The 15,695-nt window shown below is 39.9% G+C and overlaps 1 protein-coding gene across 8 annotated transcripts in view; it reads right to left on the reverse strand.

The window, feature by feature from the left end:
* Nucleotides 1-202: 202 nt before the first annotated feature.
* LOC117955055 (disks large homolog 4) overlaps nt 203-15,695 on the reverse strand; it is a 60,559-nt gene continuing 45,066 nt past the window's right edge. For 6 of the 8 annotated variants that reach the window (XM_034889193.1, XM_034889191.1, XM_034889190.1 and 3 more), the window contains 19 exons: nt 14,921-14,974; nt 13,863-13,913; nt 13,577-13,701; nt 11,513-11,682; nt 11,229-11,365; nt 10,239-10,383; nt 9,389-9,524; nt 9,061-9,217; nt 8,845-8,947; nt 8,072-8,186; nt 6,599-6,790; nt 6,419-6,461; nt 6,298-6,328; nt 5,593-5,640; nt 5,385-5,486; nt 5,023-5,195; nt 4,780-4,892; nt 4,553-4,644; nt 203-3,632 (listed from right to left, as the gene is read on the reverse strand). In XM_034889193.1, coding sequence (XP_034745084.1) covers nt 3,526-3,632; nt 4,553-4,644; nt 4,780-4,892; nt 5,023-5,195; nt 5,385-5,486; nt 5,593-5,640; nt 6,298-6,328; nt 6,419-6,461; nt 6,599-6,790; nt 8,072-8,186; nt 8,845-8,947; nt 9,061-9,217; nt 9,389-9,524; nt 10,239-10,383; nt 11,229-11,365; nt 11,513-11,682; nt 13,577-13,701; nt 13,863-13,913; nt 14,921-14,974 — 2,094 coding nt within the window. In that variant the 3' untranslated portion in view covers nt 203-3,525. The remainder of the gene's footprint in view (nt 3,633-4,552; nt 4,645-4,779; nt 4,893-5,022; nt 5,196-5,384; nt 5,487-5,592; nt 5,641-6,297; nt 6,329-6,418; nt 6,462-6,598; nt 6,791-8,071; nt 8,187-8,844; nt 8,948-9,060; nt 9,218-9,388; nt 9,525-10,238; nt 10,384-11,228; nt 11,366-11,512; nt 11,683-13,576; nt 13,702-13,862; nt 13,914-14,920; nt 14,975-15,695) is intronic. The other 2 variants (XM_034889192.1, XM_034889188.1) reach the window with 1 other exon arrangement.

The raw sequence follows: 15,695 nt of genomic DNA on the forward strand, positions 1-15,695 counted from the left end.
GGGTGCAGGCAGAGTGCCTGGCAAATAGCAGCCACACAATGTATGTGTAAATGCAGCTATGGAGCTTGTATAAGCAGCTGAAAATGGAGAATGAGTGCCCTCCCCTGGTTGTACATGCTGCTTTCTTGCAGCCTTCACCTGTGGAACTGTAAGGCATCAAATCACAAACACAAATAAAAAAAAAACAAGGCTGCTGAGTCCATTTTCAGAAAGCATTTTTAAATTAATTTTATTATTTTATAGCTAATTTACAACAAGCGCTTCACTGAACTGGAACATTTTATTTTGCTTGATATTGTCATTGTTAAATATATTTTTCTGCATCAGTTGACTTTGTTGTAACTTTGTCTTTTCTGTAAAAATTCATATATTTTATAAGGAATATCACACTATGATACGGATGGCTGAGAGAGATATTAAGAAATACATTGAACCCTCAAATAAAGAAATTGAAAACATATTATTCCATTCATGGATATGTTGTCATGTGTTGTGGTTTCTGTGATTCTCTCAATGTGTAAATGTAAATGAATGTGCTGATATCTTTATGTGCGTGTGTGTGTGTGTGTTTGTGTGTTTGTGTGTGTTTTGCCCACCCGGAGTGTGCAGATGTTGTTTCTATGTTCGAGCAGTTTAACTGGGCTGTGGCTCTGATGGATCCTGTACTTGCATCAGTTCAGCAGTGTGCAAGACCAAAGCTAAAACCACACAGCACTCCAACATCTCTATTGTATATACAGCATTTCTGGCCGAGACCCAAAAGCTCTCTCAATGTGGGAAAAAATACAAAAATATACAGACTTGAGATGGAACCTGTGACAGTTCTTAATAAATAATAAATCATACTGTAAACAAAGAATGTGGTCCTTGTCACTCACAAGCTTCAGCTGTTCGACCTAGAGCTGAGAGGAGCAAGTGAGCAACAATAAACAAACAATAAATATGGATGGTCACTTCCATCAACACTTCCACCTTCACGCTCATAATTCAGAACAAAGTAAAAGTAATTACAAACACATGCTCATAAAACTTGGAGTCCACCTTTGTTTTCTTGCTGATTCCTGTAGCATATAATGCTGTCAGTGCAAACTTTATAAATACTGTTTTAATCTTAGACACACACGTAAAACCATCTTCATTGCATAACATCATAGCAGTATTGCACTACATCTTCATGTGGGTGTCTCACTCTCTCACTCTGGCACACACACATACGCACACCACCCATTAATTTATTATACATTATACCCACCAGTGGATGTTATAAAGGATAGATATTATCATATAGTATCATTTATATTTTATACACAACATACACTTTCTTGTCAGCTGCACACACAAGCAGCAAACACACGTATGCACACGCACACAGTCATACGGACACACACACAGCTGCATTGTACATATTTCAAATCGTTTTCAACGTACACAAGAACATGTCAAATATGTCATTTCAAAGCTCTAGTTTGAGGTCTGCTTTAAATTGAAAGGTTCAGTTATTTCTATGTAGCTTTTTGCTGCATTTTACAACAATAAAATGGGAATGTGTGTAAGTTCAACAACCAAATTGCAATATTACCGAAAGGAAACAATGGAATATTGTTTGGAGACGTTGACTTTTACAGACTTAATCCCTTTAGAAATTGTTATAAAAAAGATATATATATATATTTATAGTCATATTTATATATATATAGGCCATTTATTTATTAAACATGACTTAGCTTTAATTTTTGTGTGGACACAAGAGGGAGAAAGAAGCAGAGAAAAAGTGGAAAAGAGAGAATAAAAGAAGACCTTTTCCTCCCACACAGAGGAGTTTCCACACATGAATGTGCACATATGCGCACACACAGAGACCCACGCACACATGCACGCATGCACGCACAAAGACAAACACACACAGACACACACACACGCCATGGCTTTTACTGTGGCCACTGGAAACAGTGTGTACGTCTGTGGCTGAGGGATTCTTCTGGAAGAGTGATCGGTGAATCGGCTGTGGTGCGATGAAGCTAACAGCTCTGCTGTTTGTGCCTAGAGAGATAACATTCATCCTGGATTCTGACTAGCAGGTCAGAACAGCCAGTTGCCCTGTAGAGGAGTGTGCTAGGTTACAGCTGAGGTTACAACTCTATGTGTGTGTGTATTGGTGGATGGGTGTGAAAGCGTATGGGTGCGTAAGTGTGTGTGCGTGTGTGTAAGAGAGCAGAGGCTAAACATATGTCAGAGCATGTATTGCGCCCAGGTTTGGCCTCTCGTGACCATCTCTTGTGACTGTGTCTTTCTTCTCTTCTTCCTCCATGAGACATGCTAAAAACTCCTCCACAATAAGGAGGTGGAAAAGGATAACACACCCTACTTACTTTCTTTTTTTATCTTTTTTAAGTCAGATTTTTCCATTGTTTTTGTCTCCTGTCTCCATTGTCTTTGAGGATGCATGCACAAATTCAGCATAGGTGTTTTTACCATTATAATTATTTGAACTGCCTTTAAATAATGCCGCGCAATATTAAACATGGGTGATTGAGCAAATGTCAGTCTTGGTCACTGAGGTGTTATTCAGAGTTCACACTCAGAACCAAGAGGAGATTCACACGAAAAAGGACTCTTTGCCGAGAAAAGACTCCTCATCAAGAGGGACTCAGCAGGATCCGGTCGCCCCGTTCTCATTCGGCCCCCTTTCCTGTCCTGAAACAAGGCAGAGCAGACAGGAGGAGGAGGAGGAGAGAAAGCCAGGAGGTTATATAAAAAGAGGGGCCAGCGTCTTTTTGGGCACCTCCTTCTCAGACATAGGCGCATTGAAGTGTTCAATGCGAGCATGAGACTTGAAATGGGTGGGTGAGGTGTTCTTAATACTACCTCGGGGTCCGTTCCTGCTGGGTCACCCTCTACTCTCTTTCAATCCCTGTTCAGATCTAATGTCCAAAAATATCCAGACTGTGCTGAGATCCAGATGGACTGCAGTTCACACCTGGCATCAGAATGCACTTCACATTTGCTTTTATCTGTTGGGAAACTGCAACTGCTTCTAAACAGAGAAAACACACATTACACACTAAGTTGTTTGGCAGTGCTTAATCAACTACGTTTAGGACATTTGCGTTCCCAGTTTGGGGTGCAGACACAGCTGTGTGTAGAGCTGTCCACTTGTGGCCAAGATGCATTTTAATGCTGAGTGTGAACAGGGCCTCAACGCTCAGTCCTTCCTCGTTAAGTGGAATACTGATTACGTCTTTTCTCTCATCTCTTTCAGTCTAATTACATCGCTGTGTTCACATCTGTCTCAGAGTCTCTCTCTTTTGGTATCGTTCTTTGCTTCGCTGTGTCACTTCCTGTGTTTGTCTCTGTCTCTGTGTTTGTCTTGGTATGCATTTGTCTCTCTGTGTCATTCTCAGTGATTGCCTAAGCACTGACTTTGCTGGAGGACAGACAGGCAGGCGAGGCTGGCTTGGCTGTGAGGGTGGAGGGTTGTGTTGGTTGTTGGTTGTGAGAAAGGGGTGGTTCGGATAGGGTGCAGCATCACAGCCTCTCCCGAGTGGGGATCCAGATGTAAGGCCCTGATTGCTCCTCGATAACTGTCTTTACTTTGTGATAGACCTCTTCAAAGCTGTCCCCTTCCACGACAGCTGCAGCAGAACACAGGATGTGTGAGGGAAGGAGAGAAAACAATGAGGGGTGGGGAAAAAAATGACCAGCAAAGACAAAAGAGAGACAGTAGGAAGCATGAAAAATTGAGTCATTAGGGTGGAAAGACAGAGAGGGACATTGGAAAGGAAGGAGGTTTATCAGATGTGTTTGAGGAGAGACAATGAGAGAAATAATCAATTAAGATTACAATTTTATAATCCGCGTACATTGTACATTTTGTGTAAAATCACAATGTCAAACAACAGGCACATTTCCATCATGTACTGTATGTATTTCTACAAAGACTGCCATGTTTATTCAGTCTCACACATATTTTTTCAGTGGCTTACGACAGCTGTTCACAATTTATTATAAATTGTACACCGCATTAGCTTTGTGGGGAAATCTAACATTCATATTCTGCCGACCGCTGTGATTTGCCCTAAATGTGTGACTTAAATGTTAAAATCCTCAGAGTCCTCCCAGAATGCGTTCATTCTTTTATTACTCACTCGGCCAGGAACACGTAAGGCAAAATCCATCTTTATGGGCTTATTTTAATATTTGTTGGTATTAAACAATGAAAAAGAGTAAAAAGTGATATGTGAAATACACTCCCTCTCAAAAGTGTGGAGCTGAACGCCAGCAATAAACCCGAAATACAGACAACTTGTTGTTTCAAAAATCTTGTAATCATAAAGATTTTTATGATCAACACTCCACACCAAATAGATTAGCGTACAGCGGAGTGCAAACACAGACGAGTTAACTAACTTTTACCATCTGGTGCTACCATGAGCCAAACCCAAATCCACTTGTAGGTAGACAGTACAAGATACGTGCTACAAATTCCATGCTCTGTGTGTACACATGATTTCTGTGTGTTGATGTCATATAGACACAAACTCTCCGATCTTACCCGAGAAACACTCTAGGAAGTCTTGTTCTAGTTTGAGGGCTCGGTCCATTCCTTTCCTGGCCTGCTCCTCTGTCAGGCGAGTGTTGATCTCTCTGTTAACATCACACACAAAATCTTCATCATGACACATATTTTCATTATGCACAGCATATTCAATGCTTAAGCATACATTTTACATATACATTTTACATATTGCAAAATCTATTAAGAGCTTTTGAAGTACATACAGGACATTCTCCAGTGACTTGGGCCGGACAAAGATGGCAATGGGATGAAGCTGAGCTGCTTGTAGTCTCCGCACAGCATTGGCAGAGACATCCAGGATGCAGTGTTTCCCCTGCTACTTGTACAAATGTGCAAGGAAAGAAACGTAATAATAATGAATAAGGATTAATAAATACACTGTTATTTATGCAAAAAAATTAATTATTGCCATTCATTCTTTTTTGGTACACCGTGTTGCTACGTACCTGCTCAGCCACCTCACGGACACTCTGGACACTGGTGCCGTACAGGTGACTGTTATACTGGCCCGCCTCGATGAACCGATGGCTCTGGATGTCCTTCTCCATCTGTTCCCGTGACGACACAAAATGATAGTCCCGCCCATCCACTTCATACTCCCTCTTGGGCCGTGTGGTGTCTGTTAGGGGAAGAACAATACAATAAAAGCTGCAAATACGCTTTGAATCTCAAAATGAAGCAAGTACTTGATGGAAAGGGATGTATTATGCAGCCATCACCCTAATATGGCTGCAGGTGGCAGCAGTGACATGCAAATTAAAAAACACTGAACGGATCAGTCTCGATGACTGACAACATAATTGCTTACGTGGGACACAAGATCCAAACTTATCAGGGAACTCAGACAACAGGTCATCGTTTATCCTGTCTTTCACAGGACCCAGAATGATGATGGGCCTCGCATAATGAACTTCAAGAAAAAGAGAGAAGAAAGTGAATAGGCGCATTCAGAAAAGGGGAAAAGAATGTAAGAATGTAACAAAAGCCTTAAATAATGGACTTCTATATGACCTTACCTTCCACTTGGGTGACAGTCTCATAACTTTGTGAGGTTTTATCTCTCCCTGGTGACAAAAAAGCATTTAGACACATTTCCTTTTACCATTATAAATGACATTCACAGACTTAGTGAATATGATGTATTCTCAAATGTTGCAGCTTATACATTAAATGTCATCATTGACAAGAACAGTAAACATGTGACTGCTGGAGGTGTTCCTTTGACTACAGTCAGGAAGAAAATGTGTGTAAATACTGCTTGTGATTATAGTTGACAGTGTGTGTAGTGTCCACAAATTGGTGGTGAGGCATTTGGAGGTTATAGCAGTTCCGAAGAAAAGGGCAAAGGTAAGGACGGTACTGCTCTGTAGCTGCAGTAATAGCTACTTGCCCCTTCAGTTGAGCTCTAAATCTTGTTATGGATGTTACGATGTGACTGGATGCTATTTACATATAAGTATATGATATGTATGTAAATAAACTTCAACTTCAACTTCAATTTTATTTATTTGGCATTTTATATGTACAGAGTGCATACAGAACGAAATTGCGTTGCATACAGCTTATAAATATTGCAATGATATTCCAGGTGAGACGGAGTACATTTCCGGATTATTATACAAAAAGTTATACAGAAGTGCAGCAGTGATCAAAGTGTAAAACAGTCAGTTAACATGCTTGCAGTATCAGTACACAGTACATTTATGCTTCATACTATTTACCTTGACTGCCCAAGGTGTCTCGACCATGGTCCTGCAACAGAAACCACAGCAGAGATTTACACACTGGGAGGAAGTATGAGGGCAGGTACAACTCATTCAAACAGCTGGTGAATGAACTTACCCTCTCTTTGGTGTTAACACGAGACCACTCTTTTCTTTCCACCCTGTAGAAACCAGGAGGGAGAACAAAAACATTTAATTTTGAAGATAGAATAATTATTTGAGAAAAGTTGAACCAATATGTTTGGTAATTTTGTTGAAGTACATTGAAAGATAAGTTGGATCTCCCCCACTCACTCACAGTGAAAAGTCTGACCTGTTCTTGCTAGGGATGAAGCCGACATCTTCAGCCTCGTTCTGGGGGCTGACCTTACGGGCCTGCCACCACTCCTCATCTCCGCAGTCCAACACATGCAGCACATCCCCAAACCTGAAGCCCAGTGCCTGACTGAGGAAGCCACAGTCCGCAGTCTTGTCATAGTCAAAAAGAGCCCTGAGTGATGGAAGAGTCCAAACCACTCACTTAATAAAAATCAAACTCTTTAAAAAAAATATTTAACAACTTAAACACTAATATTATAAGCAAAAACATCTTAATTTTTTTTGGGTAGCTTCCTAATTCAATTTGTTCATAGAAATAAATATCCAAATACAAGGTGTTAATTTGTTAAGTATGTAGGTGCTGTTCAAGGTGTTGAAACAGTGCTGCTCATGGAGTTTACAGTGTCTCTCTGTATTTACACAACTTTGCAAACACACGTGGGATTATCATTGCAGCTTCCTCTGCAGCAATTTGGCATTTCATCATCACATTGTCTTATAAAAAGTATAATTTGGCACATAATGGTGTCTTGTCTTTGTGTAAACTAAAGCACAGCACAGGAGTTCTTAACTAGTACACACAGCAAGTCTATGGGCTAGCATAAAGTCCTCCCCTACAGCATCATATTTACTGTACAAGGGAATCTAAATGGGGTACAAATTACTGCAAATTATTATGTACAGTAAATATGAACTTTTTAGTGTATTGTAGTAAACAGTAATGCAATGACATTTTTATTTATTTACTATTTTGAATCTACAAGACAAAAGCCACAGTGAGTCTCACTGTGGTACATAGTTTCTTTAGCCTTTGTTACACTTGGTAACCTCGGCTATGATATGCTTACCATATTATGTAAATACATGTTATTTATTCCTTTGCAGTTCTAGCTATTCCCTGTGATTGATAAAGTAAGTAAGTACATTTTCCATTACTTTTCACTATATTTTAGATTCCCTAAATTAAAAGTTTCAACCCGTTAGCTAGCATATGCTGACAAAAGCAAACAAAAAAAACATGCAAAACTATTAAAATGTGTAAAACAGGCTTACCCTCACAACTCTGGAGCATCTTTGACTTGTGTCGACAGTTAATAATTTCTTTCTAATAATCAAAGTCCATCAGGCGACGTTACAATGACTCATATTCACACTTTCAAAATTCAACAGCTCCAGAAAAGCTTTGTAGTTGCTTCAGAAGTTTAATAACAATAGCTGGCACCAAAACAGCCCTTTGCTAAAGTAAAACAGTTTTTAGTGAGTGTAGACTGAGCAATCCAGTCACGTCACATATATAAAGTCCTCTGGTCATAAAACAGCTGTGTTGATTGTAAGCTAGTTAATGCCAGATTGCTGGTTACTTCAAAGCATATCATTAGTTTTGGCTAAACATAGTATAATGTTGGCTACTAGTATGTCAATTTAGAGGCATTTGCATGTGTCTGTGTAAGACCTGATGTAGAAGCCCCTCTTTGGGTTGCTCCTTAGTGTTGTGGTCCCAGAGCCCATACTGCTGTTCATCAGCTGTTCCCTCAAGTCGTGGATCTTAGCCTCAAAGCGGCTGTACTCTGAAACAAAAAAAGTACAAACACATAAAGACCCCTCAGCCTACACTCATACACATCAACGTTTTGCTTATAAGTGATAGGGATGCACTAGATCCACAATGTTCCACTTCTGGGATTGCTCTGTTGCCACCAGAAATTCCGCCGGATGTCCTTCTTTTCGGCCGGATGTCTGTTAACTTCTGCTTTCTTTGTGTTGGAATTTTAAACTCCGGATGATTTATGAGGACCATGGTTAACAACTCCTCAGATCTCTGCAGGGTAAATCGAAACAGCTAGCTAGACTATCTGTCCAATCTGACTTTTCTGTTGCATGACTAAAACAACCTTCGAACATAAACGTTCCACCATAACCAGTTCCTTCCAAAGGCTATGTTGCAGCGGCACCGTGGTTCTGTCCGGCGCTTAGCGCTGCCCATGACAACTGTGATTAGTTTAAAGAAATGGCAATAAACCAGAGCATGTTTTTCTCCATCACGGAATGCTGTGCGGATGAGCCAGACCCTCCTCCTCACCGCTGTGGAGGAAGGTCTGGCAATGTCAGACTAGGGATGCACCATAGTCAATGTTTTCTTTCCCAAGACCATTTCTGATACCTCAACTTAGAGGTGATCTAATACCAAATGATTATTAATAATTGTAATGTAAGACACCTTCCTACCATCGGGTCTGTACTGAGCGATGATGGTCACTGTCTGGCCAGCGTTCTTCAATGCTGCAGCTGCCTGTTCGTGTGTGGCCATTCGCAGATCCACGCCGTTCACCTGATGCACACACAGTATGACTGTTTACATCCACAGCTGAAAAATCACTTAGTTTAACTTTAAAATGCATTCATGTTTAAGTGTCAACTTGAAAAAGATAAAGGTGTCTTTACACTGAGGATCTGATCGCCCTTGTGCAGCTCTCCGCTGAGGTCAGCTGGCCCCCCTGCCAGGATGAAGGAGATAAAGATTCCCTCTCCGTCCTCTCCTCCAACAATGTTGAATCCCAGGCCAGTGGAGCCTCGGTGGATCAAAACTCTGCGAGGCTCCCTGGTAAAAAGATGGAGGAAAGAGGAAAGTAAACATGTTATCATGTTATCAATAAGACTTTGCACAATGCAAGCTCAAAATAAAAAGTTCTACTAACACTCAAACTGTGCATCCTACTATTACTAACAAATCAGTATACAGTACATGTTTAGCTGAAGGAGCATTGCTAACCTGGGGATGTCATCATCTCCCATCATGCCATGAAGAACGGGAGAAAACCGACTTGGTGAGGTGGGCGTGAGGGCTTGTGGGTAATCTGACCCAAGATAGTTGGGGTGGCTGAGTTCAGTGTCCATATGGGAATATGCTGGAAAATAAACACAAAACCAAAAGAGTTATAATATATGGCTTTTCCAACAAATAAATACAGGGATTTGCCAACCATTTCAATTTTTAGGTGCAGCACCCGAGCCGTTTTTGGCAGCACCTTAACCAAACAAATTTTAAATCAATGTGAGAATCAAACTAACTAAAAGACTTTCCTCAGATCTAATGGTTGTAATTGGTCCCCAGTGCCCTTCTTTGTCTTCAGGCTTTATTGAGTGTTATTTATCTATTATCTGCTTTAGCTATTACAATGTTTTAGACACAGATATGGTGGTAATAATGCTCCGAAATTATGTCAAACTGTTTTTTTTATTTTAATTAAATAACCTTTCTTGAGGGACAACCTCTAAGCCCCCTGACAAAAAGGTGCACCTACGTCTTTTATAAAGCATAGGAAAATACTGAAATATACTTGTGGAATGTGATTTTTTTCTTTATGTTCAGTTTGAATTATCTGTAATAATCTCATGAAAGCCTACTGCAAAAGGAGTATTACCATGCCCAGATTCTTTCTGTACAAGGGCATACTTTCTTCAAGTCAAGTCAAGTCAACCGAGTACCTGTACACCTCAGCTTTGAATTTTCACAGAACTTCCACAGTCATCACAGTCATTTAGAAAGAACATTTGGTGACGTTTTCTGGCTGTCATCTACTAACAGTGAAGTGTAGATTTTCACACAGAGAAGGACTTACTGCTGGTGAGGTCGGGAGGGTTGTAGGAGTTGGTCAGGTACAGGTTGTTGGGCTTAGCCACCCTGAGGTACACCACCTCGGCTGTGTTCTTCAGAGCCCCCACCGCATCCTCATGCATCACATCCTCGAGACACACGTTGTTCACCTGATTGTTACGACAAGAGATCAAATTTAGATGGACATTTAGCAGTAGAAGCTACATTTCCTCTCTCTTTTTTACTCAATAATTTTAGTGGTGATAGTAAAATGTCTTTTAAAATTTTGTTGCTAGAACAATAAGCTTAAACTGATTTGTTACAGCACATAACACCATCAAAATCATACACAAGGTACAATTAACTTACACATTATATAAAAATATGCTAACCATCAATTAGATTGGATGGATAAAGATGAGCTAAGCCAGAAATAAAGACAGGGGTCCCCTCTGGATTTGGAGCCCTTAAAGGGAATATGCAAATGTTCACCCTTAACTAGCTGTTTGTGTTAAGGTTACAAAAAATAGCATTTTACATATAACTTAACACACCCATTCATGAAAATGCCATTTTTGAACAGATCATAATGAGCAAAAGCACAATGCCTATACCATTTCGAGGTATAAGATTTGCTCAGACACCATTTAGTAGAAACCAAGCACCATTTTGAAGGTGCTGTTGGTGAGCTTGCTACGCTACAGTCTCTCTGTTCTCCAGCAGATGGGAGCAACACTGCTTGAGACTCAGTGTGGCAACACTCCAGTTAAACATTTATCCCATCCTACACAGCTAGCCTATTAACATATTAATGAAAGCAGTTTCAGTCCATGAAAATCACAGCTGTAATGCATCTTGGCTCTTAATATATCAATACTGCTATACAAATGTGTAAGTTTGCATGTGTGTATATATGTGTCTGTGTGCTTAAAAGGTGAGCGTCTGAGGCCATCAGTGACATTTATAAACAGTATATCTCATCCACGCTAGCAATTATTCCATTTAAATGACCCACCGCTAAGATCTTGTCCCCGATCTGCAGACGGCAATCTTTATGAGCCGCTCCGCCTTCAATGATCTTGGTGACATAGATACTGTTATCTCCTGGTATGTGCTGGTTTCCCACCCCTCCAGCAATGCTGAAACCTAATCCTGAGAAAATGGAGCGATGACAGAGGTAGAGAGTGAGCAAAGGAGAAGATTTGCCAAATCCAGAGGGCACAGTTTAGCTGGATATAAAGGCTCCTTAAACCCACACAAAAGCATTGATGCTCTACACCAGTCTACATTTCCACATACCTTTAGGCCCTTTGATGAGTTTGATTTCAGTGACTTTCTCTGCTGCTGGTTTTCTCCGGAGAACATAGAGGCGGACGATAGCACCTGCCTCCTTAAGGGCCTCCACAGCTTGGCTGTGTGTCACCTCCCTCACATCAACATCATTCACAAAAAGGATGCAGTCGTTCACACTTAGAAATAGAGAGCGTGAGAGAGAGAGGGAGAGAGAGGGAAACGGTGGAAGAGAGAGGGGAAATACAGAAATTGTTTTGGTGAAGACGTTGGATGTACTCCTTCACCGGAAGAGGTCAGGAGAAGTCACCAACTAAAGCCGTGTTGGGGATCCAGTTTCACCAGACATCCGCCCCCCCAAGAATCCGATATTAACGAGTGTGGAAACCCTTCTGCAATTGATCTAAAAGGTTTAGCTTTAGGTAAAACGTTTAGCTTTAGTATAGATCTCTTTGTGTTAACCACTGATATGTGAAATGCATGCCTTTGTGCAGGATACGCGCTGATTTTCAAGCAGGAATATTTTGATAAAATGGTTATTTTCAAAAACACACATTCTTCCTCTAAGGGCCTAAAAACTCTTTCATTTATTTGTGATGTGTTTAAAAGGGGTTTTAAAGACCATGAAAATGTTTGGGTGTAACATTTTGTAAGGCTGTAATAATAATAATAATTATTGAGGGCTGCAAGAGGTTTAACAAATGAAGCTTAGTAAAAGTTCAATGAGGAAGACTACCTTCATGCTTTCTGTATTTATTTACACACGCTCACCTCCACTGAGCTCATCAGAAGTGCTGCTCCACATCCCATTCATCTCTTTCCCAGACATTCATTCCCCCCTTCACTAAAACCACCACCACCAGTGTCTAGACTCCATCAGAGGGATATTCATGTACAGCTCATGGCATATCTACCACCTTAAAAGGGTGATGACACCCCGTTGGGGTCTAATTGCCAAAGGCTTCCCACATATTTCTCCATCTGTTGTGCACTCTAGTCAACTACATACACTTTTTGCATGTAGAGAATAGCAAACTGTTATTGTAAAGTAACACATTTTTATTGTTATTTTTAATGCATTTTTAATGATAATGCTAGGGCAACTCCACCATAAAGTATCCTTAAATGTTCTTTGTAGCTTTGTGCTCATAGGATTTTTCATACAACCTTTTATTAAGCCATAAAGACCAATCAATGTATACTAATTGTTACAAATCAGCAGCATTAAACCACCCTTTCATAAACCTCACAGAATGTTTTATGCAGATTTTCAACGATTTTTCAAAATGAATAGGAGCCGCTGAGTCAGCCACTTCAAACCATCTGAAGCAACACCAAGTTTACATCCATAAATTGCAGGTTTTGTAAGTAGAAAGGCATTAAGGATTTCCTTAAGATATTTGAAATATGTTGCCCACAGCAGACTATAAAGGCAACAAAAAAAAAGCATTGCATTGAGGAAAATAGAAGTATTATAATATCTCTTTAGGCCTGCTTTACACTCTGAAGTTCCTCCAAATGGACATTTATAGGTCAACTGTAAAGAGATGGGTGAGAAGAATGCCTCTGTACAAGGCTTCTTTATTGCCATTTCTTTACAACTCCATGTATTGGGATTACAACAGGATCTCTTTTAACATTTATGCATGTTGTACATTTGTACAAGACTGTTTTGAATATTCCAAAAAATCAATTATAAGGATATTTAGTTAGGTAGACGCATTCAGATCTTGAATTAAACAGGCAGGCCTTCTCTGATGTAACTTTGATGCTTAAAACTAAGAGGTGAGGTTCTACTTTGGTGGTTTCTCGGTTGCTAAGTGTGTTTGCCAAGAAGTAAAGTGACTGGCTGTCTGAATAGGTAAATACAAAAGAAAATGTGCAGGAAGGTGGAGGGAGAAGGCAGGGTAAGTGGGGGCAGTAGAGCAGCATTTCTTTCATTTGAAACCCAAGTCGACCTAATGGGCCCATGGGCTTTCTTGATTGTCGGATTTTATATTTGTGGAATTTGGGAACCTGAATGCATTAAAGCTGGCTCTGTGTTTGTTGTAGCTTTGATGTGTGTGCTTTTACCTCAGCCGCCCATCCTGAGCCGCGGCTCCTCCAGGTATGATTTTGGTGATGAAGATGCTGGGGTCATCGCCCACGTGAGGGTTGTCTGTTCCACCTGCTATGCTGAAGCCCAGGCCTGAGTTACCCTGCAGTAGCAAATACAGACAAAAACACATTATTGTTCACATCAAGTACATTTGACTGAGGCTTTAGAGATTGAAGACAGTCATAGTTAGTCTACTTTTTGATACATATGAATACAGTATGTCTAAAATGTTAGTTAAAAAGATAATCTTCTCAGACTCACTCTCTCCAGTGTGATTTCCTCATATTCGATTTCCCCTTCTGTCCCATTCACCTGTCAGAAAGGAACGTTTTTAGTGTAATTTACAGAAAGATGGATTTAAAGGAATTTCATAACTATTTAAACAATTATACAAGTTTAAATATTTGTACAACTGTAGCTCAGCATAAATTCTTTCAGGAAGACCTAACGTTTAACCAATGCTCTCCTAAATTAATTCAGCTGTTATCCAAATAAGTGTACAATTTATCACGCTGTGTGTAACTATTACATATCTGCAACTAGTCTCTCCTGATTGAAATGTATCTCAGTGCAAATTCTTTCAGGAAGACCTAACTTGTAATCAATGCTCTACCTAACTCAAATTAGCTGTTCACCTTCCTACTAAACAAATCCTGCTTAGGGGATTTTCCATCAGTTACTCAACACATCACCATCAGCACCAAAATCAGTATTAAAGCATCTCTTAAGAAGTCCACTAAATTTGATCCAGCATCATTCTCCTCTTTTTTGACGTACTGTATGTTTGGACCAGTTTGGTACCTGGTTGAAAATAGCAACACTATTCTTGTAGTCTAATTTTGCCTTCTGGCTGAACAACTCAGCCACATATCAGCATTACCTCTGCAAGTCCCAGAGGGAGAGGGAATTTAAAGAACTTCAGACTTCACTGTTTTGTTGTCTGACCTAGAAAACAACTTTTCTCAGTACTGTAGTGGTGTAGAAATACTGGTCTGTGGTGGGAGGCTTTCCTCCCGAAGCCTCATTCTGTAACCATGACATTGCTTTCGTTTTAGAAAAGACATGATTAAACAACTTCAAATCAAATAGTCTAATGTCTAATGTACTGTATATCAAACAAAGAAACCGATACGTAATTATAAAAGGGCTAAAATGAGTTTGTACTTTTATCATCAGATTAAAACAATGCACAAAGAGCCTACTGCTACCTGGATGCTGGGAAAGGAATTGAATTACACATAATATGGACTGAATATGAAGCCAGCTAAATTGAGCCTTACATAAAAATACAACAAATAGAAGCTTAAAATAATCCTTACATATGGGGAGCCATCGAGTGTGTCAGTGTTCACCACCACTGGAGGAGTATTTCCCTAGAGGCAGAGAGAAAAGACACATTATTAAGAAAGAATGGCTAAAACTCAAAGATGAGGCAGGTCCTGGGTGAGCTCTCAGTAAATATCCCTCAAACATGCTATCACAGCCAAGACTGATGGCCATTTTAGCTCTTAGCTGTGATAACCCCATTCTCTTTCTGCTGTGGTTGTCACTCTAGAAAAGGATACAGAGCACTGCTCAAGAGCCATTTGTTACTATTCAGCCATGATGGACACAGAATAATTCATGCTTGGCCCCATGGTTTTTCGAAACTCTTGGATTATCTTGGTTGAATTGGATTAGATTAGATTAGAGTCAACTTTATTGTCATTACACAGGTATAGGTATAAGGCAACAAAATGCAGTTTGGGTCTTACCAGAAGTGCAATAGCAGTAAATGCTGGATATACAATGGTTTCATAAGTGCAGGACATGGATATGTACTGAATAAATATAGAAATGAATACTGTTATAAACAGAATTTTACTGATGGGTTTGTCCTATGAATAAAAAATATAGATAACAAGTATTGTGAGCAAGATTTACAGCTGGATATGTACTGAATATAATATACAACATAATATACTAATGGTTTACAGAGTTTACAGGTGAATATGTACTATGAATATATACACTCAGCAGCCACTTTATTAGGTACCCCATGCTAGTAACGGGTTGGACCCCCTTTTGCCTTCAGAACTGCCTCAATTCTTCGTG

The sequence above is a fragment of the Etheostoma cragini genome, chromosome 13 (genome assembly GCF_013103735.1).
Source record: "Etheostoma cragini isolate CJK2018 chromosome 13, CSU_Ecrag_1.0, whole genome shotgun sequence".
In the NCBI taxonomy this organism is placed as follows: domain Eukaryota; kingdom Metazoa; phylum Chordata; class Actinopteri; order Perciformes; family Percidae; genus Etheostoma; species Etheostoma cragini.